Consider the following 23,347-nt stretch of genomic DNA (forward strand, 5'->3'; position numbering starts at 1 on the left):
AAGTGAATGCCCATCTTTCTCCTGTGGAGCAACTGGTGGACTTGAACCATTTGCCTTCGAGATTGCAATGCCAGCTTCTTGCCACCAGAGCTAAAGAACAAAAATAAGAGGAAAAAAAAACTCCACCAGTTCTGACTCTTTGCAAATGTCCTTGAGTTTTTGAGGCTGTAAATGACAACAGAAGACTGCCCATTTTTCTCCTATGAAGTTCCTGGTGGATTCAGACAACCAGAGATGGGTGGCCTTTGGGTTAGCAGCGCAATGCACTGCAGACCACATCAGCAGGATTTCCTCTGGTAAAGGAGGTCAGTTGAAAAAGAGATAGATTGACATAGTGGCTGCAACAATGGGCTAAAACAGCAATGACTATGAGGATGGCACAGGACCAGAAAGTCTTTCACTCTGTCACTCTGACTTAAAAGTACCTTTACTATTAGAAGAACGTGTTTCCAAAGATAAAACATAACCGAATAATTTTCCTTCTAATTTTTATTATCCCTTTGGTAAGCAACTTAGCCTTCTCATTTTGGAATTAATAAAAATCACTCCCTTTCCCGAAATAAAACACACGAATATAATGCCTAGCTGAAGTTATTGACAAAGATTTGATCTTCAGATTTTGTTTTCAAGGTCGATATAAACACACAAAAAATTTTTATCAGAGCAAATTCATTTTAATTAACTTCTGGAAGTATTGGGACTATTTAATTTATATAAATGCTCATTTATCACTAAAGCGATCACAATATGTTCTTTTAAGACATATTAAAATCTAATTTAATAATACCATCTAGAGATTGGAAGTCATAACATTTTTGGAACACTGTCTTTTCCATGTTTTATTGTATACTTTAGAAAAGCATTTCAGAATAAATTGTCCTTTATAAGGCCTTGTTAAATCAATTAAAAATAAACAGTCCATCCTTTTTAGTGTACAAATTTATACCAAATTTTCTCAAAATAGTTGCTGTCAGCATAAATCATAAGACAGGTACAAAAAGCAGTTTTCCTTGGAAGAGAATAAAAATTACTGAGACTTAAAAGACTTTATAAGGAAAAAAGGAAAGGAAGAAAAATTTACTGAGACAGAAAAAAGATGCTCAGATAAAAAAAATAGCCCAGTAAAACCATATAAATTCAAGATTTGTGAGGTCAACTCAAAACTTAGTCTTAGCATCAATCTTGTACAAGACAAATATATGGGGAATCCACTTACTTAGGGAGCTCTGGTGGCCTAGTGGCAAGAAACTTCATTGCAATCTCAAAGGTACACAGTTCCAATCCACTAGCTGTTCAATGGGAGAAGGATGGGCAATCTCCTCCTGTATGATTTACTGCCTCTGTAAACCTGCTGGAGAATAAACTAATATGAGTTGGTTCTGACTCAGTGGCACACAAAAAAGCAGCAATTATTTAAAATGTATATCAAATTCTTGGATGAGATTGACTCAATTCAACAGAACATTTCCTAGATAAATGCTTAAAATTTTTCTCTTATTGCCAGAGCTAACCTATAACTGACCCTCCATTGGCTTTCTGAGGCTGTAAATTGTATAGGAGTAGATTGCTCATCTTTCTCCTACAGAGCCAGCCACTGGTGGATTCAAACCAGTGGCACAGTATTTGAGCTAACAGCATAACTTAAAATCTACTAGGCCACCAGAGTTAATCAGACCTTTAGACTAAAAGTTAATATTAAAAGTTCTCTTAAAAACCAATGCAAATGGGAATGCATTTTCCCAAAGTGATCACTAGAATTTCAACATATTTCAAAGATATTCCACTTACAGCATTTTTTAACACGAATCATCATTCTGGTAGAGGGGAGGAGGAGGAGGAGAATCTAGGCTTATTTATTCAGGATATTAAGAATGTTACTCTTTTAGGTTTAATTTTGTTTTTCCAGAGTCAAATAAAATTCCTAGCAGAGAGTCTGTTGCAGCGTTTGTTAGTGTTTCTTGGCTTATGTCTGTTGCATGAGAGTTTTTTGCCATTTATGAGCAACCTAGTGCTCTGGCCAATCTCATACCGCAGTTTAATCCTTTTATATATGTCTTTCTGTTGGTGGCAAGCACCATAAGGGCTTAAAAAATGCTCAGTCCTTGCCCACATATTTTTGTAACTTAAAGACTCTGAGATTCCTCTGTAAGAACTATTTAAATCTGTTTTTATTCTTTATGAACTAATTTCATTCTGCTGGCTGGAGATCTAGTCTCTTATTTTGGATTTTAAATATATTTATTTCTCCAATTAGAAACTATTATAAAGTGGCCACTGAGTTTTCCAACTGTCTTGAGGGAAATTATGCTAGACAGAGAAGAGTTTGCACAACAAGGGACCATAATGTTTGTTCATATACTGAGCCAGAGTCCCAGAAGGTAGCTCCAGATCTTCTTTAGACATGCTATTTCCCATATTCTAATAACATATACAAAAAACCCCTTTCACTTTAAATATTCAAAGAAACCCACACTAAATATTTAAGAAGAGGTATCTATGCAAGGGAGTAGAGCTCCTACTCAAGAGGTTTTTAACCTTAAACAATTCCAAGGACTTCATAGAGTAGGAGAGGCTAAAATGGCTCAGTAGATATCATGCCTGTGTCTGTCGTGTCTCAGAAACTGTAAAAGAGAATGCACCTTTCAAGCCCCACTTCTGACACTAAAAATTTCAAAGAAGACATCTTGAAGTTGGTTAGGATTGAAAGAAAGGGGTTTTAATTGAGGAATACAGCTTGACCTGGGCAGACCAAAGTAAAAATCCAAAGCATTTTTCAAGCAGAAAGAGATGGCTACACAGAGGGGGGAAAAGGGAAATACAAATCACCAGGGACTCACATATGTGAGTATATGTTTTACAGTAGCCACATTTAAGAAAAAAATGAAACAGGAGAAGTTCATAGTAGATAAGCTCCCTTTTAACTTGAAATCTTTTGAAATTTAAGTCAGCTACTTGACTAGGAAAGAGTGGGTGAGTTACCACCAGTGTAAATTGTTCCAGGCGGTTAGGTCATACATGAGTTTAGTCACTTAAACAGTATTTTGGTCAGTTTTACATGACTATACTCATGAATACATTTCCCCCCAGAAGAACTGTTTACATCTTGACATATTCTTCCCAAATAGATTATATCCTGACATTTTGTTTCCTAGGCATACATGTTGGTTCCATCATTCTTATGTCTGACATGAATGTCTCCAGTCTGCAATGTTTTCATTTAAATTTGTATACAAAGGTTATAATTACAGCAGGAAATTCGTGGGGGCAGAGGAGGTTAAATCTGGTTGTACTGTCATACATTAGGAATGATTTCTTAGAAACACAGTCCAGATTCTCAAACTGAGGTTTGCTGTTCCAAGCCACGGCTGTAGTTTCAAGTAATAACTTTCCAATATTTTGTTTCTGACAGAGAAATTTGTGTGTTGTGGAGAATGCAGAAGGGAGGATTACAAATCAGTAGGCAACTAACTAAAATAACCCTTTCTGCTGATATTGCACTACTCAGACTAAAAAGACAATGGAATATGATCATATCACTTAACATTTTTTATAGAACTTGTAGGAATATATAGAAGGCTCAATGTTAAAGAAAAGTTTTAGAGTAGAGCTTCTCATAGAAATATGCAAGTCACTAGGGACTCACACATGCAAGTATATTTTCTACTAGTCTCATTTTTAAAGTAAAAAGAAATAGGTGAAGGTTTATTTTATTAATCACTTCACTAAGTACAACAGATTCAAAATATAATTTCAACATGCAATCAATATAAAAACTATTAATGTGGTAATTTATATCCATTATTGGTCTTAAGTGTTTTAAATGTGATGTGTTTTACATTTAAAGATCAGCAAAAAAGTCGGAAGCACTCATAGCTGGCCTTGCAAGATCAGGGAAGGAGATTGCCCATCTTTCTCCAGCAGGGCAGCTGGTAAATTTGAACTGTCTACCTTTGGGTTGACAGCACGATTCCTTATCAACTAGGACACCAGAGCTTCCCTTCACATGTATAGATCATCTCAGTTGTGACTGTTATTAGTAGCCATCATGTCGACTCTGACTTCAAAGCTGTGACCTTTGAGTAGCAGTTAGTGATGTGTTTCTGGGTTATGTTCAAACCACTCATTGTTGACCTTTAAGCGGGTTTGAGGAGGCTGTAACTTGAACGGGAGGAGACTGCCCATCTTTCTCCCCCAGAGCAGCTGGCCCATTCCAGTCAAGGCAAAGGCGCCACCTTTGGGTTAGCAGCGCAACTCCCCTCGGACTATGCTACAAGGTTCTATCAAGTAAGCAACCTTATTTTACATACCCCATAACCTCATGTGACTGCTGTGTACTGTCGAGTCTGGAACCGACCGACAGCTGGCCCTCCAGCAGGTTTTCAGAGTCAGGAAATCGCAAGGGAGGAGATTGCCCATCTTTCTCCTGCGGGGCAGCTGGTACCTTTGGGTTGGCAGCACAACTCCTTACCCTATAGGCCACCATATTAAGTTGCGTAAGTTTAGAGGGTGGAAACAGCTATTTGTTTAAAAAATAGCTTCACTTAGGTTTCTCTCTGTCTCTTCTTTTTTTGTTAGTGTTCTCTTGTTAAATCAGAAAGGGGAGTGCAACAATGAATGATGGGAAACTCTAAGTCTCTGTTAACTTTCATTAAAATTGATTAAAAAATTTAAAAAAAGGGGAGAGAAAGCCCCCTCTATTCAGGGCAATATCAGCTTCCACAGTCAAATGAGGCAAGACCACTTCGATAAAGATGTAAAACCTCTGAAACCTGAGGAGTTCTGTTCTGTCCAAGGGGTTGCTAAGCCTCTGAGTCAACCTGATGGCAGTGGGTTTATATTTAAATAATTCTTTTTTGCTCTTATCTGCTGGAAAACTTCCATCGCCTAATCCCCCTCCCACTCTGCAATTCAGTCAGCTAAAGTGAGTAGTTGTTTTTTATTTTAAAAAAGTAGTTAAATTACTCTTTGTTTTATATATATATATATGATTGTTAATAACAATCCCCACACACACACATTCTGCCTTTCAGCGAATGGAAGAAGAAGGATGTTTTTCCAAATCAATTCAGATCTTTATCAGGTTAATGCTGTGTGGAAGACAGCTGTCCTTGTAGTGCATTAGCCTGTTATACTATCAGTTTATTTGATGTTTAATGCCCAAATTGTCACCACTGCTCCCATTAGTCTTACTGATCAATGAACTGTGTTATAAAGGTATTCCTTTGTTCTACGTATGAAAACAATCTGGAACAAGGGGTGCATGGCGGGTGGGCTGGGGAAAGGGAGGAGAAAAATGTTACAAAAAGTTATTCCTTTTAGCCTCAAGGTAAAAAAAAAAGAAGTTGATACCGAAAATTGCTATTTATTTTCTTTTTTTTTTTTTTTAAAAAAAAAGGTAAGTTTATCTAAGCATTCAATGCCAGGTTTATCTTTCATTTGCATTGCAAAACCACATCCCAATTCCTTAGTGCCCTGGGAAACTTTTGAGGAATTTGGGATGTGATTTTGCAATGTAAATGAAAGGTAAAGTAGGCATTGTTATATAAGGGCAAAATAACCCACAACTCCTTCTCTTAGACCTTCGGTCTTCCACTGCCAGCGGGCCCTAACGTCAGGAGTTATACAGATGGAGCTGCCACTTTTGGTGAGTCTGAGTCTAGGTAGGAATTGCAGCATGTGAAGAAGGTTTGTGCAGGTGACAAAAGCCGAGCAAATTGGCTCCTTCCATCTAGTCTCCTAGGCCACACTGAGCTTGCCCAGATGTTGCTCAATCCTGAGCTATGTGCCCGGGGTCGGGGATGCCAGAGAGGGCTCTCAGCGAGGATTTCCGACTCTCCAGCTCCCTACCAGATGGGACCTCCCCAGGTAGCTCAAAGGATCTAGATAGAGCCCAAGTCCTGCGGTTCACTGGCTCAGTTCCGAACCTCTCGCTAATTGCGCAGACTGGGTCGGTTAGGTGTGGGGCTCTAATCCTATGTGCTTCCACCTGCTCAGGGAGGAAGGCGGAGGCGCTCCAGGTGTCTGCGCCGGGAAGGATGAAAGGGAGCTGCTCCCAGGCAGATGCAGGGAGCGCGGGGACGAGCTGTGGTGGCGGGGCGTGGGAGACCCAGTACGTCTGGGCCGCGGCCTACTGGCACCAAAGGACTGGATGGCCTAGAGTGTGACCTACAGAGTTCTCTTGCTTTTTTTCCTTTCCAACTTGCATGGCATTTGGCAGTGGCTGTAGTAGCTTTCCACACAGCTCAGAAGACTTTTACACTTTGCTCTCTGGGCGGGCACAATCCAGCGTGCGCTGCACCTAGCGGGATGGCTGTGGGGTCAGATCTTTCTATGACCCACTCAAGACAGCTATTCCCAAGCTCTCCTTTTTCCTCAGGGCTCCATCGCTAAGGAAGGATTTTCTAAGCCCAGGATTATCCCATCTCGGCCCACAGGAGGAGTCAGATAGCTCTTGGCCTTCTCCTCCTCCTTCTCCACCCGTGGGCAGCCAGACTTTTCAATTATTTAAAGTCAACAGATGAGCAGGAAACCCGCACATCTGCCTACAAGATTTTTTTTTTAAAAAAGAAAAAAATCAATAACTCCTTGACCTCTGCGGAAAGAGGAGCAGCTTTCCGTAACCTCCCTATATCCTCCTTCACAAAGATTGAGGCAGAAGGGAGAGAGGGCTTGGGATCCTGGGCTGAAGCCCGAGGACTCAGCGGGCGTGGGAAGGGATGTGAGAGTGGTGAGTGATGCAGAACGAATGCAACCTGAATGTCAAACACAAAACACGGGGGTATTTACTTCAAGAGCCTTGCATTCCATTGGAAGCCGAGCCACGAGCCACGGGGAGCTCGGGGCCCTCAAGCTTCCCATGTCCCTGTCTGAGGTGAGGCAGGTGAATGGCCAGCGGGTGACCCCGGAGGGCGGGTTCTAGCCCCGGCGCGCCAGCACAAACCTCCGAAGGAGGCTGGCTGAGTAGACACAACAGGGGCAGCCGGCCTGGGACTGCACCCCATGTGCCTTGCTCTCTCCCCTCTTCCTCTGGGCGGGGACCATTGCTCCTATCATCCCCTACGAGCCTCTGACCTGCTCAGACCTGTGGTAGTTACATCTTCCCCGCCGCCCGCCGCTTTTGCCTCGCCGCTCCTTTTTCCCTCGCCTCTCTTCGACGCCCCCAGATCTCCGGGGCTCGCCCTTCCTGAAAGTAGGCGAGGCCCCAAAGCTGAGGCTGGAAAGAAGGGAGGGAGTAGTGAGGCGCACAGCGCGGCGGACTTTGAGGGCGTGGCCTCTGCAAGCCCCGCCCCGGGTGCGCGCGGCGGCGGCCAGCCTCGCTCTGAGAGACAGGTATCGCTTAGGCGCCATGTTGTGAGCGGAAGTGGGGAGCGCGCGGCGGCCGCTGATCTGCTGGGAGCGGGCGCGGGAACGGGCGGGGGGGCGGAGCTGTAGTCGCGGCGGCGGAAGGAGGCGAGGAAGAAAGGGGCGAGACCCCGTGCCCGGCGGCGGCGCGAGGCTCTCCCTCGACGCGCGGGCGTCTACTGCGGGGCGCGCAGCGTTGGGGCGATTGGTGTCGGTGTCGAGCCCTCTCCCGGGCTGCCGCCGCTGCGGGCTGCTGCTACTGCTGCCGCCGCTGCTGCCGTGGGGCTCGGGCGGCGACGGAGCGGGGCGGGCGGGGCGGGAGGAGGCAGTGAAGGCGGCGGGCGGGGGGGTTTTGGAGGGGGGAAGATGCCACTGGCGCAGCTGGCGGGCCTGTGGCAGAAGATGGCTGTGGAGAGCCCGTCCGACAGCGCAGAGGTGAGTGTGGCGGGGCGGCCGGGCGGCGTGAGTCCCCTCCCCTCGCCCGGCCGGCCGGCTCGTTCCCTCCCGGGAGCCTGGCCACTCGCTGCTTCCTTGCCACTCATGTTTCTTTTGGTCCGGGATTCCCGTTCGGGGAGTTGGGGTTGGTTGGTTTGTCCATCTCTGACTGTTCTTCCATCGGCACCCTCGCCTCACTCGCTCGCTCGGGGGTCGGCTGGGGTGGCGGCGCGTGGGGTTTGGAGTGGGCGCTGGGGCTTCGCGAGGTGCCAATTGTCATCAAGTTTGCGTGGGGGCCGCGGGAGGCGGAGCGGGGAGCGGCGGGGAGTTGGGAAGTTTGGCCCTGCCAGATCGAGGGGCTTTCCCGGACCTGGAGGACTTTCAGGGATATGGACTCGGGTTTTCGGGAATCAGGATGAGGGAGGAGGTGGCTGTGGGGAGACAGGCGCACGGAGGCAGGAAGGGCCTGGGGCAGGGGTGGCGATTTGTGGGGGTTTCGGTAAAGTGCTGGACAGCCAAGAGATTTTTCCTTTCTCAGTCTGCCGCAACTGCTGCTGCAAAGGAGAAAGTGGGATCCTGAGGTGCACACACACACAACACACACGCGCGCGCGTACGTTTCTGAGGTCGCTGAGCTCGAGAACTCTGTCCCCGCGAGTTAAACTTGAGTTTCCTGCCCATGGAGGTGAAAAGGTGATATTCAAGGAGATCCGTGGCCGCCCCAAAGATCTTTCTGGATTTCCACCCTAGATCAGTAACCATCCCAGAAGCACGCACACCGAATCCCATTCCAGCGCCCAACAGGACCAAACAGCTACATCCCAGCTCCACGCCCTTCAAAGCCGCCCCTGTCCCAGCACCAACTTGGGGTCTGTGAAAATTAAGGCAAGAACCCTCCCGGGACGGTGGTGCGCCTCTCTGGAATGGAAATGAGCCACGGGGTCGCAGGAGTTAAAATTCTAGGCTAGTAACTAGAAAGTCAGTGGTTTGAACCCACCAGCCACTCTGCCGGAGAAAGAAGTGACAGCCAGCTTCCGAGGCAATTTAGAGCCTTAAAACCCCTATGGGGCCGATCCTTTCCGCCCTACGTAGGATGGCAACGGGCTTGGCTAGCTTTGATTCTGGGCTCCAGAATGGAAAATCAGTTCCTGATGGTGGCGCGTTTGATTCTTCTTTACTTTTTACTGTCCTCTCGCCCCACAAGCGGACTTTAGGGGATTACAGGATGCTGGGCTAAGTGTGTGTAATAGTTACTGAGTGAGTGACCCCATTTCTGGAAAGCATGACTGAAACGCGGGGGTGGCCCGGGACCAAGCTCTGATGAGTGGTGTACTTGGCGACCAAGCTCTGATGAGTGGTGTACTTGGCGGCAGCCACTGGCCCTGCCGGCCTCCGCAGTGTGAGAGGTGGATAGGGTTACTGGTTACGTCAGTGAGACCATGGCTGTTTGATCTGAGATGCGGGACACTTGCATTCTTGGGCATAATAGAGGGGGGGGAGAGGGAGGGGCTCAAATAGCTTTTCCGCGGCTTCCTCGTCACCTTCACTGTTGTATTCAATGTTTACTTGCTCTTCCCAGCGTGGAGCTGAGTGCTTACGATTAGTGCGTTGTATTTTGCAACTTGGATCATACTTTAAAACCTAAACGAAATGGTGCTCTTGAAAAGAGACGTCGCTATATGTTACTGCACCCCCTCCAAAAAAGGAGAAAAAGAACGAAGTCATGTTTTTAAGTCTGGCAGAATTACTGGAATTTAATTTAAAATTAACTGGTTAGCCATTCTGATTACCGTAAATCTTCTATAGGAAAGTTAGACTTTGATTTTTCATCATCCTTTCCATAGAGTGAGGAAAATAGTATGCCAGGGGGCGCTTTTCATTCATTTTTTGCCCCCTGAGGAAAAAAAAATTGCATTAAATAAGATAACTAAAAGATTAACAAAATACATTTTTCATAGTACTGAGCTTATCGAAAGCAATTGAATTTGTTTTGAGCACAGGCAATATTTGCAAATCAGAATCTGGCTTCATTTCTGGTTGAGAAACTTTTTTTTTTAAATCCCTTTACTCTGTATAGCATACATTTGGATATGTAAAGGTAGAAAAATACCGTTTATCAGCTACTAAGGGACCTTTGGCAGCTTGGTCCATAGAGAGCTTCGCTGCTAACTTGAAGGACACACCTCTCAGTTGGAATCCAGGAGCAGTTCCTTGGGAGAAAGATGGGCAGTGTCCTCCGATTGTGATTTACAGCCTCACGAGTCCATTTCGACTCAAGAGCAATAAGTAGATGTTAAGCACTGTGCTACATTATCTCATTTTATCCTTTCTGTGACAGAGTCAATTGCAGAGCTATAATTTAAAGCCAGGTAGATATAATTCATGTATTTTGCTTTGTTAGTGTATCTGCCTAAAATCCTTTGTGGGAAAATTCAGGTTATTAAGAAGTCCTGTATTTTTTTCAGAAACAGTTTAGATTAATGTAAGAGGTTTGACTTTAAACCCCAATTAGTTACTGTCATATTTTGCAGAACTGGCAGATAGGATTCTAAAGTTTGCTTTTTTTAAAAAAAGTCCTTATTCTTCTTGCAAGATGTATCAAACAGCCACTACTACCTAGGTTTTAAATCTAGATTCTAATACATTCTCTTTAGATGCTTTGTTAGCTTTGCTTCTCAGCTGTTCCAGATAAATGACTTCTGACACATATTTGGTTATTGAAGCCAGTGAGAGAAGAGTTGAAGATTTTCATTCAGAGGTGTGACGTTGATTCCCACTATTCTTTCGTCATCTTCCCCAGCAGCTTACTATTGAAAATCCTGCATTTCATCGGAAGGTCATTACTTTAATTTTCATAACAGTATTTGAGTAAATACATGAAATGTTTTTCTCTGAAATCTAAAAGATTTCAAGATTAGTCTGTCCAGATCTTTCTATTCAGTGGTCTCATCTCTAGTGGACTGAATTCTTGAGAGTAGGAACCCTTTGTATTCTCAGCAGTTAACATGGTGCACAATAAATAAGTCATGATAGAGACAGGTGATAACATTTCTTATCTCAATTCTTAACATTTTAAATTTACATCGAAATAAGAACCATCTAATGAGACTCAAGTACCCCACCCCCCCAAAAAACCCAAACCAAAACTAAGGGCAGTTTCTTTATTCTTTTACATCATAGCCTTCCTGCTTCCTGCTTTAGGACCTCCCACAGGTCTCATGGTGTTCAAAACAAAATGAAAAACCTTGTGGTTGAACTCAAGCATGAGTCAAAACATGATAGGCTAGAACTTGGCCAAATGTTTAAAGAAGGAAATTTAGGATAATACAGGAAGTACTATGTAAGCAAAGTAAGGGTTGGTACAGGCTAAAAAACAAATAACTGCCAAATGGTGTGGATGATTCCAGGATTCTTAAATGAGTTACTTAAAAGATACTGGTATGAAAAAAATAAACAGAAAGATACTGGTATGGGTTTGGCTATTTATTTGACTGTGTAGAGATTAATATCAAAGAATTATGCCTCTTCTGTTCTACAGATTGCTTGCCACTGCTGTCAGGAACATTTACTGGATTATAAACCTGACCTAGAATGACAAGTTCCCTCAGTGTCACTAGAGTAAGAATAAATTGTAGTAGACCTACATATGAACAATTTAAAAAATTATAAAGTGAAGAAGGGATTTTTGCTTTATAGAAATGGGCTAAAATAAAAATGGCCATCTTGAGTTTCTTTAAATACCAAACACAATATATTGAAAACTGTAAACTATATCAAGACTTTATTAAAAATGAGACCCCTTGTGTTGGAGACTCTCTTTAGTAAATGAGTGCACTAATTTTTAATCTTAAAGATCATATTGGATTCTGTAGTACTTCTATCAGATAACTGTTATGTAGTTTTAAAAATAGGTGGCCTAGTGGTAAGAAACTGCACTGTAATCCCAAATGCACATGATTCGAATCCACCAGCTGCTCTTTGGGAGAAGGATGGACAGTCTCCTCCTGTGTGGTTTACTGTCTCTGAAAACCAGCTGGAAGGTCAACTATGGGTCAGTTCCAACTCAATGGTATGCAGCAACATAGGGGGTAAACATTCTGTTGAGGTTTAATTGTTAACTTTTTGGAGGAATAAAAGGTTGATTAAGCTTATTTTCCTTTTCCTGTTTCATTTTTGCCATCTTTCAGGTTTGGTTTTTTTCCCCCTTTCCCTCAGGTGAAGAACTGAGGAGAGGACAGGTCATCTCTCAAGTAACTGTAAAACATTACTGAATACTTCTCTGTTTTCAGCGATTATAGTATATGCCAGTTTCTGGTAAATGAAAATTTAGGCAAGTTTGCTTTATTTTGGCAACTTGACACATCATTTTGATCCTATACCAATAGGGTAGATCCAAAATGTGAGACTTCTTGAGTGCATTTACATTTTAAGATAGAAATAAACATATCAAATTAAAGCTACTTACCTGCCCTTTAAAAATATTTCTCTGGAAAAATCACAAGAAATACACTCAAATATGGAACAATTAGGATAGGCACTCCTGACCAAGGACTCGACATTCAGTGAATTGTGGGCAAACTACCTTGTTACCTACAACCCCTCCCTATTTATGAAGCAACCCTCCTAAAACCTATTGTATTTAAACATTCAAGGTACATAACAATGGTTAGTAATAACAAATGAGTGCTAGTTAAAATTACTGTGTTAACAACTTCTTAGTGTATCTGGGAGTGTTTTTAAATGTCTTTTAATCATTGAAGGGTACACAATGTACGACACCCACTCCTCACTTATTGACCAACATTGTTATTGCCTGACTTAAAGCATAAAGTTGTTGTTGTTGTTGTTATGTGCCTTCAAGTCGTTTTCGACTCATAGCGACCCTATGCACAACAGCCCTAAACCCTGCTCTATCCTGCGCCAACCGCACCGCCTCTGACACACCCATCCCGATTACCCCAGTCACCGAATCAATCCATCTCATAGAGGGTCTTCCCTTCCTGCGCTGTCTCTCCACCCTCCCAAGCATGATGTCCCTCTCCAAGGACCCGTCCCTCCTTGCAGCGTGTCCAAAGTATGTCAGACGAAGCCCCAGAATCCTTGCCTCCAAGGAGTAGCTTGGTTTAATCCTCTCCAAGATGAATCTGTTTGTTTTCCTGGCAGTCCATGGTACATTCAGTACTCTCCTCCAGCACCACAGCTCAAAAGCATCCACTCTCCTGTCCTCCCTAGTCATTGTCCAACTCTCTGATGCATAACAAGCGATTGCAAATACCATGGCCTGTATCAGGCGCACCTTAGTCTCCAGAGAGACACCGTTGCTCCTGAGTACTTTAGAGAGGTCCCTAACAGCAGACTTTCCCATCGCGATACGCTTTTATGGTTTCCTGACTGCTGGTGCCAAGAGTGTTGACTGTGGAGCTGAGCAAACTGAAGCTGTGAACAATCTCAATCTCTTTGCCATCCATCCTGACACTGCCAATTGGTCCAGTGGTGAGAATCTTTGTCTTCTTAACATTGAGCCTCAGTCCATACTGAAGGCTGCAGTCCTTGACCCTTCGCAGCAAGTGCATGAGGTCCTCCTCAGTTTCAGCAAGCAGGGTTGTGACATCTGCATAACGCAGATTGTTAATAGATCTTCCACCAATCTTGACCCCACATTTCTCCTCATAGAGCCCAGCTTCTCGGATAATCTGCTCTGCATACATGTTGAAAAGGTATGGAGACAGGATGCATCCCTGGCGTACACCCTTCCCAATTTTGAACCATGCCGTGTTACCCTGCTCTGTTCTGACTACTGCCTCTTGGTCCTGAAGATTATCCAAAAACGATTAAAACAGCACATCAGCAGAGAACTGCCGGAAGTCCAGGCTGGGTTTAGAAGGGGTCGTGGTACTAGGGATATTGTTGCTGATGTTAGATGGATCTTGGCTGAAAGCAGAGAATACCAGAAGAATGTCTATCTGGGTTTCATTGATTATGCAAAGGCATTTGACTGTGTGGATCATAACAAACTGTGGCTGACTCTGAGAAGAATGGGAATCCCAGAACATTTAATTGTGCTACTGCAAAGCATAAAGTAGTGGAAATGTTACTGTTGTTGTAAATGTAAAAGTGTGAGATAATAAGATGTCAGTAAATGAGAAGTGTCTATAGTCAGAAAAATTTAACTAATAGATATTTTATTAAAACCATACCTAATAGTTGATGATTTATATAAAAATTTGACTTCATGGCAGACTTGGAACAGAACTAGTTCATAATGTGGGGACTGCCTGAATATCAGATCTTTTATCTGGAAAGTCTAAATTACAGAATCATTCTATCAAGTTTTCAAAATTAACAATCTTCTTTTTCTTTTAAATTTTTTAAAAACTTTTTTATTAACACCCTTTTTTAAAAACAAAACAACACACACCATTGTGATAATTAACCAGCTTTGCTGTAGTATTCAGTGGTCAAAGGTTTGTTACCTACCAGGCTTTGGTCAGTGTGGCTCAGTCAGTTTTTAATGTGCAACAGTGACATCTTGGTGGTCTCCAGGGTAATGCATGAGCATGATGGTTCTCAGTTGCTTTTGTTTGTTTTGGTGGATAACAAGTATTAAAGCATTAGAATGTAATGTGTGCACAGAAATAAATTTCACATCCCATTCCTCATTTCACAAGACAGAGAAGAAACGAGCTCTTATATCTCATTATTTAGTATTAGGTGGTGTTTTTCCTCATCAGTGTGTTCTTTGAGAGTTAGTTCATAAACTACATGGCTCATTAATACTAACAAATTCATGTTTTGATATTAAACTCGATCATGACTGTTAAATCAGATCTGAGATGTCCTGGTTTATCACTTGAATACTTAATATTATAAAAGCAAGCATAAAAATCCCATAAATCTCACTTGTTAATAAAATCTGTCAAGATTTAACAAAACTTAACATCAGCATTTATTATAAAACATGTTCAGGGTGAAATGTATCCATATAACCCAATTACCATTGAGTCAATTCTGACTTGTAGTGACTCTATAGGACAGTGGAATGACCCCATATTGCTCCCAAGATGGTTATATTTATGGAAGCTGAATCTCCATCTTTTATCTGCATAGCAGCAGCTAGTGGTTTAAAACCTACTGACCTTTCATTTAGTAGCCAAGCACTTACCACTATGCCACTAAGACTTCTGTACCCATTAAGCACATAATAATTATTTCATACATTTGGGTTGTTTTAAATAAGTATGGTAGTTAGCAATGATTTTTTTCCATTTTGAAGAAAGTTTGTGGAATAATTTGGTTGTATGGCACAGTGTTGAAGAGCTTAAGCTTTTGAGCTATAAAGACTTGGGTTTATTCCTGTCACTTATTGACTTTATACCTTTATGAAAGTTTTTTAATGTCTCAGCTTCAGGATCATAATATAATAAAAATTATCTCAAATGTGATAATTCAATAAAATGATAATAGATATAAAGCACATGGGGAAATCTATCATTTAAATGGTTAATAAATAATAACTTTAATGAATCACCTCGTGGAACTGTCTGAGGAAATTTTGTGATTTTCCTCTGGGATAATCCCCCTAATCAGGTTATTGCTACTATGTGCTGTCAAGTCTGAACCAACCCATAGCTGACCCTCAGTGGATTTTCAAGGGCTATAAAACACATGGGAGATTTCCCATCTTTCTCCCATGGAACAACTATTGGATTTGAACCACTTGCCTTTCTTGCAGCTCCCACAAGAATGAAATGATTTATTTAAAATAACCAGTGAAAGTTCTGAGTATCATAATAAAGTTAAAAGAAATAGAAAAGTCTTGACTCTTTGGTTTGGTTTTTTTTCCCCCCCTATTGTTCTCCTGCTGGCTGGTGTCTTTAAAGAATAATAGGTTAAAATTTATTTTTTAGAATGCACACAATATTACAGTAAAAATTCATATATATGAGACCAAATGATCAAAACAGGCTAAATCAAAGATGAGGAGAGCCTAAAGCAGGTGCAGCCAGAACACAATTAAAATGCTGGGACATTGTGAAAAATGTCATTAATGTCACTGAAAAATTTGTATTGAAATTAACTTTTGGGAACCTAATTTGCTTGTAAATTTTCTTTGTGGCTGAAAGTATGTTCATATTTTAGTGCTGCTCAAATTCTAAGTTTTCTTAAAATCTGTGATGGTTTAATTAGCAAATTTTCTTCCTTCATGATATATAAAGTAATGATATATCTTAACATGATGTTTTATAATCTGTGAAATACTGTGTCAACCTCTGAGGAAGTTAAGGAATGAATAAAATCAGTACACAGTGCCAGTATGTAGAATTTTAACTTTGTATAGCTTAGCATTTACAGTCTGAATAGAGGCACAATTAGTTTTGTTAATTTTATTATTAGGGAAAGAAGTGAATCTGGCATACTCCTTTTCTCATTAGTATAAACACATTTGCTTTGGTTATTTGAATATGCCATGAGTAATGAGGTTTTCCTGTGTACAAACATAATCCTTAGGATTTATTCTGTTATGTAATGTTCATACTTCAGAATCTTTAAATAGTAAGTACACTATTTTTCAAACTGGGAAGTCTCGGGAGATTTTAAAAGTATCAGTACCCCAGTTACCATTCCACACCCCTTCCCAAACCCACGCATGAACAAGTGTGGCATAATCACATAGATTTTAGAAATGTGGAGTTAAGCTATGTATGTAATCCAACTATCTTTCCCATTCTCTTTTTAAATTTTTTATCATGGTTGGCGTGAACATTTATAAGAGGTAATTTTGTTTCATGACATTAGCTACAATTACTATGACACAGATAGCTGTAGTTAGTAATATTTTGATACAAACATTTTTCACTTAGAAACATTTTTTCTTCCATTAAAAAAAAAAAAACTCTGAGGCCAAAGGTAATTTGTTGGACATATTACTTAAGAAGGATCCCTGATGGCACAGTGGTTAGGCACTAAACTGGTAAACAAAAGGTTGGCAATTTTGCCCCCCACCAACTCCTGCCTGGGAGAAGGATAAGGCAGTCTGCTTCTGTAAAACCCCTGTGGGATAGTTGTACTCTATCCTGTAAATTTGCTCTGACATCCACCTATCAGTTTGGCTTTTGTTTGATTTTATGTTTTGTCTCATCAGAATGGCATTACCTACTTTGCATATTTACCCTCTTACAGATAAGAGCTAGAAAGCAGAGAGCTCTAGTGAATTCAAGGGCAACTAGAAAAATGGAATGCTAGGCTATTGCCCCACCTAGAGTCAGTTGTTCACATTGTTCTTTTCCTCCTTGAAATGGCACTAGAATCCTTAATATTAGGTACCTGTATTTGTGTCTAAGTACAAAAGCACTTGTGTATTTCCTCTCCATTATTAGTAGAAATAGGATTATAGTAATAGCATAACTTGGATTTCTCCATTGTTACTGATATATTCATGGTTTCTTACCTACATAAAAATTAGTTCTGTTTTGTCACAATATAAATTAGTTTTTATAACCACACATACAAAGATGATCTCATCTTAAAATATGACCTGATCATCTAGAGTTCTGTGAGGTTGGCCCATAAAGGAAACTTGGTGTAGTCATTTGATACGTGTTAGAAACCAATGTTAAATGATAGCTTGAAGCAAAAGATCATTTTGACATTAATAGACTGAAGTGCATCTCAAGTGCAGTGCTTTGGGATAAATCTTGAATCTAGAAAGAAATCTGTGGAACCTGAAGTACTTAAGTTACAAAATGCTATTTCAGTTCTTCAAATTTAGGAACAGAAATATCTATCCAAATACAATATACAATAATAGGAAAGAGTTACTTTAAGAAAAAAAGACTTTTCTAGTAGCACATAGCCACATGTGACAGCTAAACACATTTGAAATGTAACTAGCGTGACAGAGGAACTTAATTTGTAATTTTGCATAATTTCAATTTATACTACTGGCTATCACAAGTACTATCACATTGGCTACTGTATTGAATAAAATTCATTAAATGAGTTTAATTTGAACTTTCCCACTATACTACTGGTTTTCAGCCCTACTTTTTTTTTTACTTGTATTTTGTAAGTTGTAGGCTTTTTAAAAAACCCTCAAACTCATTGTTTGAACTCTTACCTGTCTCCTCTGGAGCACATGGTGGATTCAAACCACTGACCGGAGAGACACTGGCTTTGAGTTAGCAGTGCCTGCTCCCAATGGACTGTACCACCAGAGCTCCCAATTAACAGGCTAAAGGATTTTCTTATGAAAAAATAAAAAGACATTTATTGTGCCTTTTCATTTCTGTTCAGTCAGATTTGTCTTGTCTCTTTCACTTTGAAGTTACATAAACCCCCCATAGGTGCTCTATGCTCCTGTAATGTGCATAGTCTATACTTTAAACATTTGTATTAGCTTTAAGTTGACATTTCTCATTCACCAAAACATTGGAGAAATTTAGCTATCAGAAAAATATTGCATTATCTTCCTTATACTGTGTTAACACTAGAAAAGGACAGCTGAGAATTATTTGGCCCAATCCTACTTGAGTAAAAAAATGGACTTGTTGTGATGTAAGATCCCTAGGTCATATGTTTAAAAACTCAAAGATAGGATGTGCAACATATTTTACAATATTTTAATATAACCTTTAGTAATTTTATTAAAGTTATCTGAAATACAAATTCCAAAAGAGCTACAGTAAGTAAAAATTCAAATGCAGGATTTGTGTCCACCCTATGGTAATATTAAATAAAGAAATACAGTCTTACCTTTGCTTTAATCTATATGTCTGGAAAATATACACAGTCCTTAGTATGAAAAAATACATTATGCTGAGTGGAATAACTCAGTGTCAGAAGGGCAAATATTGCATAAGACCATTATTGTAAAATTAGAAGGATTACTTAGCAAGACGTGTATGAATATTAAAAAGGGGAAAGAGGGAAACCACTAGGATAGGAGAGGTGGGCAGATGAGAGGGTGAAGGAATACGAATGATTCAATGGGAGACTTGAAAACATGGAATTTTAGGCAAAATTCAATAGTAGTTAATTATATAAAACCATGTACATGGAAGATTATATAATATACAATGTACATTAATGAAATAAAATGTAAATGAAAGATTATATAAAACAATGTATATTAATGAAACACAATGTGTATGAATTGTATGCAAACCAATAAAAAAAAGTAAAAGGAAAACAATTATTCACTAACAGGAAAATTCAGACCTAGACTTGCAGTTCCAGCAAGTCGCTTTTTATTTTCCTCAGCATTTAACTGGTTTTGATAATTTTTTAGGTATTGATAAATTATTTTTCAGCCCACCAATGCTTTAATTTGTTTTTGTTGCTATATACATGTTTTTGTAGAAAAGTTCATTTTCTTTTGCTTGGATGTCAAGTTTATTTTCAAATAAAGTAATTTATTAACAACAGCAAATAGGAAGAAATGTGTTAAGCCCACTGCCATTTCTTTGTCAGGTGAAAAGGGAAGAAGACTAATATTTACTGACAGCTTCTCTGACCACTTTGCAAGTATTAGTAAACTAATAATACAGACACAGATAGTGAAACTGGATCCAAGTAACTTGCTCATGGTTGCATAGCTTCTAAATGAAGGACCTTGAATTCAAGCCCAAGTCTCACAGGTTGCAAATCCCATAGACTCTTCTAGACTGCTGCTATTATGTTAAGGACATCCAGGTGAGCGACTTAGTCTAGGTAAAATCTACAGAAAGAAAGAAGGCATGGCAGCACCAAGCCTTCATATTACTGGTGGGAACAGTAAAGATGGGATCCAGGTGTGAACCCGGATTGCTGTCCATAATAAGGTGTTTGAGTAATTGATAGATGAGGTCAGAAAAGTTTGTAAAAGTGTTCTTTCCAGATACAGTGTCAGTTAATCAGGCTTTTGTGAGGTGGCCCAAGAAATAGTGTTTCTGACATTGTATGGGGAAGATGTTTTTGACTTCCAAACAATGGTATTAAATATGAGAATTTCAAACAAAAATTGCAATACTTGGAAAGCAGGACACCTGCCTAACAGTGCTCTTTACAAAAAGAGCCCTGATTGGTTTGTAAAACAATGAAAGAATTTGTCTTTTACTTTTCCAAGAGGGTAGTGTTACTAGGGGGGAGAGTTGGGAGGGGAGAAAAGTGCAGCAATGAATGAATGGAAATCCAAAGTCTATGTAAATTTTTACTGAAATAATTAATAAATTTAAATTTTATTAAAGAAGTATCTTAGTGAGAGGGTAAATGGCAAAAAATATAGTATTAAAATAAAAATATTTTTTAAATGGCATAAAAATAATAGTATTATGAGACCACAGGTGTATACTTACAGCAGTCAGTATCCAAAAGGATGTAATACATATCATTAAAGATTGTATTCCCAAAAACATTTTAAAATAAATGTTAAGGAACTGGGGAAAAAAAAAAAGTCCTGATAGTTGTTGGCCAAAAGGCCAGAGTTTTAAGCCCACATGGTGACTCCCCGAAAGGAAGCCCTGGTAGTTTGTTTGCTCCTTTCTGTCTGACCAAGAGGGTCATATGAGTCATGAAGGGTTGATATGAGACACAACAACTCCTTAGAGAAGGCTTCTCGAGGTGTGTGCATAAATGTGCTCTGTTTTCTAACTGCAGCTTCTTAAATCATTAACTCTTTACATTTGCAGCTTCCTTTTAAAAAACTTTATTTGAAAAAAAAACAACTTTATTTGATACTTCAAGTGTCAGAAAATAAGATCTGGCTCTATTGGAAAAGGTTATCAGTTGAAAGAACATTTCAAGAAAAGTCGAACCATTTTTAGACTTATAAACTCTTAAGTCAAATAGCCTGCATCTATTTTTTAAAAATTGAGACATAATTTATATAACATAAAATTCACCCTGGTTGACTTTTCAGTTGTTTTTAGTATATTCACAAGCCATCAACATTATCTAATTCTAGAACATTTTCATCACCCCCAAAAGAAACCATGCTCATTAGTCACTCCTCAGTCCCTCTCCTCTGGTTACAACTAATTTTCTGTTTATGCCTATATAGGTGCCTGTTTTGAATATTTCATGTAAATGGAATCATACAATATGTGATCTTTCTCTCTGACATCCTTCACTTAGCCATGATGTTTTCAGGGTTAATCCATGTTGTAGCTTAAATATTTCATTCTTTTATATGGTAAAAAACATTCTATTGTATGGATATACCACATTTTGTTTATCTGTTCATCATTGTATGGACATCTGAATTCTTCCAACTTTGGGATAATTAAATCAATGTTGTTGTAAGCATTTGTGTATGAAATTTTGTGTGAATGTAGGTTTTCATTTCTTTTGAGTGTATACTTAAGAGTGGGATTACTGAATCATGGTAAGTCTGTGTTAACATTTTGAGGAACTTCCAACCTTTTTTCCAATTTGACTGGATTATTCTACCTTTGTAAAAACAGGAACAAAAGAGTGTTTCCTTCATGTTACTAACAGATTATTTTTTAATAACCAGCATCACGTTTAATGGTGACATAGTATAGTCAGTCTCATCAAGACTCTTGCTATTTTCATCTCTAATATCCTGGAAGAGCTTGCTAGGGTAATTGTTATGTATCGTTGAGTGGGAACTGACTCAAAGCTGAACCTCCATTGGGTTTTCATTGGCTGTAAATTGCACAGGAGTGAGGAGATTGCCCATCTTTCTTCCAGGGAGCAGGCAGTAAAATTCAAACTGCCTGCCTTTGGGTTGGCAGCACAACTCCTTAAGAAAATTTAAAAGTATTGCAAGGAAGGATTTTTTAAAAAAAAATCCAAGACACTACTATTCACAGGTAATATAATCATCTATTTAGAGGCTTAAGGAAATCCACTTACAAGTGTCTTGAGGTCAGTCACACTCATTGACTAATAGCTGACCCTCCAGGTTTTCAGGGGCATCGCATGGGAGAAGACTTCCCAAGGACTTGCCAGGCTGGTGCCATCCTTGGGTTAGTAGCACAATTCTCCATGGACTATGCCACCAAAGTGCCAAAGTTCATAAAATGTACTCAGAAAACACTAATGAGCTTTCCAGTGTACCAGTCATAACCAGTTCAAAATAGAATGAAAACCAAATACTTATTCAACATAAAATATTCAATATCAGGAATAAACCTAACAAGCAAATCTCTTTCTCTGAACTGCCCCTCCAACAGGTTTTCAGGCTATAAATCACACGGGGATTTTTGCCTTTCTTTCTCCTACTGATCAACTGGTGGGATTTGAAACTTCCCCCTTTACACAAGGTCACCAGAGCCCCCATGACCAAAAAAAAGGGGGGGGAGGCTTTAAATAAAAATACAGAGTTGCATTAAAGAATAAGTTGAAAGAAAATCTGTAGTTCTTTAATGTAGTTTAGGTTACTTTCAATAAGAATTAAGGTCTGTGGGAGATTTTTTGTTAAGAATAGAAGGTAAATTTTCCTTCTGTTTTGACTGAGAGTTAATAGATTTTCAGCCTTTTTGTTTAAGTTTCTTCAAATTGGTTTAGAATTTGTCTGAACAGTTGTTCCTAAAAATGTAATAAAAATACTGTACGTAAAGTTTATGCTTACTACATAAATAGGTAAGGTTAATCCTGGAGCTGCAATTACAAACTGCCCTGGTTATATTCAGAAAAAAATTTAGGTGTTTTTGCTTGTAGGTTGAGAGATACACAAAACTTCAGAGTATGTACTTTTTTTTAATAGTTTCTTCCTAAATTTATAAGTAGTTCAATCCAAAACATATTAAAACACTATGTTAAATGTAATTGATCCTCCAGAGAATGAAATTCTGAGTTCTGTTAGATTTTGAGTTCTGGTTTATTGTAAGGTTCTCTTCTGGTTTATTTATTGCGAGATCAGTGCTATCTTTTTGTTCATAATATATCTGAAAGACTATAATTTTATCTCTCTTAGGTGATAATGTGGCATCAGTAATATATCTTTAGTTTGCCAGGCTTTAAGTATTATTTGCTTTGTAGCTAGGTGCTCTAGTGGTTGTAGTCTATAGTCAATTGCACTTACTCACCTCTGGTGGTTCAAATCCACTGTTTGGCTCTGAGGAGAAAAATGGTCAGTCTCCTGTGTTGTGATTTACAGCCTCTGAAACCTAATGGAGAGTTGGAACCAAGTTTGAGGAGTCTTGAGTTTTGTTTTATACTTGAGCTAACAACTTCTTGTGATAATTTTTCAGTCACAAGAAAATCTGGACTTTGAAGCCCCTCAGCATCATGAATAGAAGGATTCTGGAAACCAGACTAAATCCTTAGATTTGATCTTGAGATTCCTAAATTAGCCAATCTATGTAATGCACTAAAAATTTATCTAGAATTTAAATTTTTAACCTTAGACATGAAATAATTCCTCAGGGATTAAAACCTGATAATCATATTGAATAATTTTCCCACAATCACACCTGTAGTAAAGAGTGGAGCCAAAGTTGTTGATGTTCCAGGCCCCAGGTCTCCACCAAATTTTCTTTTGTTCTAAAGTAGTTTCCCAACTGTGTCTACTCACAAGAATCATCTAAGGTTTAAGAGAATTAAATGACTGAACATGGAGCTTTTCTACC

The 23,347-nt window shown here is 39.7% G+C and overlaps 1 protein-coding gene across 1 annotated transcript in view; it reads left to right on the forward strand.

Moving 5' to 3' along the window:
- The first annotated feature begins 7,707 nt into the window (after window positions 1-7,707).
- The window catches only part of LOC102876639 (ribosomal protein S6 kinase alpha-3-like), a 100,234-nt gene continuing 84,594 nt past the window's right edge, over window positions 7,708-23,347 (forward strand). Inside the window, exon 1 of the mRNA XM_006893792.1 lies at window positions 7,708-7,776. Coding sequence (XP_006893854.1) covers window positions 7,708-7,776 — 69 coding nt within the window. The remainder of the gene's footprint in view (window positions 7,777-23,347) is intronic.

This window comes from Elephantulus edwardii, unplaced genomic scaffold (assembly GCF_000299155.1).
Source record: "Elephantulus edwardii isolate Elephantulus edwardi_28Jun2011 unplaced genomic scaffold, EleEdw1.0 scaffold00131, whole genome shotgun sequence".
NCBI classification, from domain to species: Eukaryota; Metazoa; Chordata; class Mammalia; order Macroscelidea; family Macroscelididae; genus Elephantulus; species Elephantulus edwardii.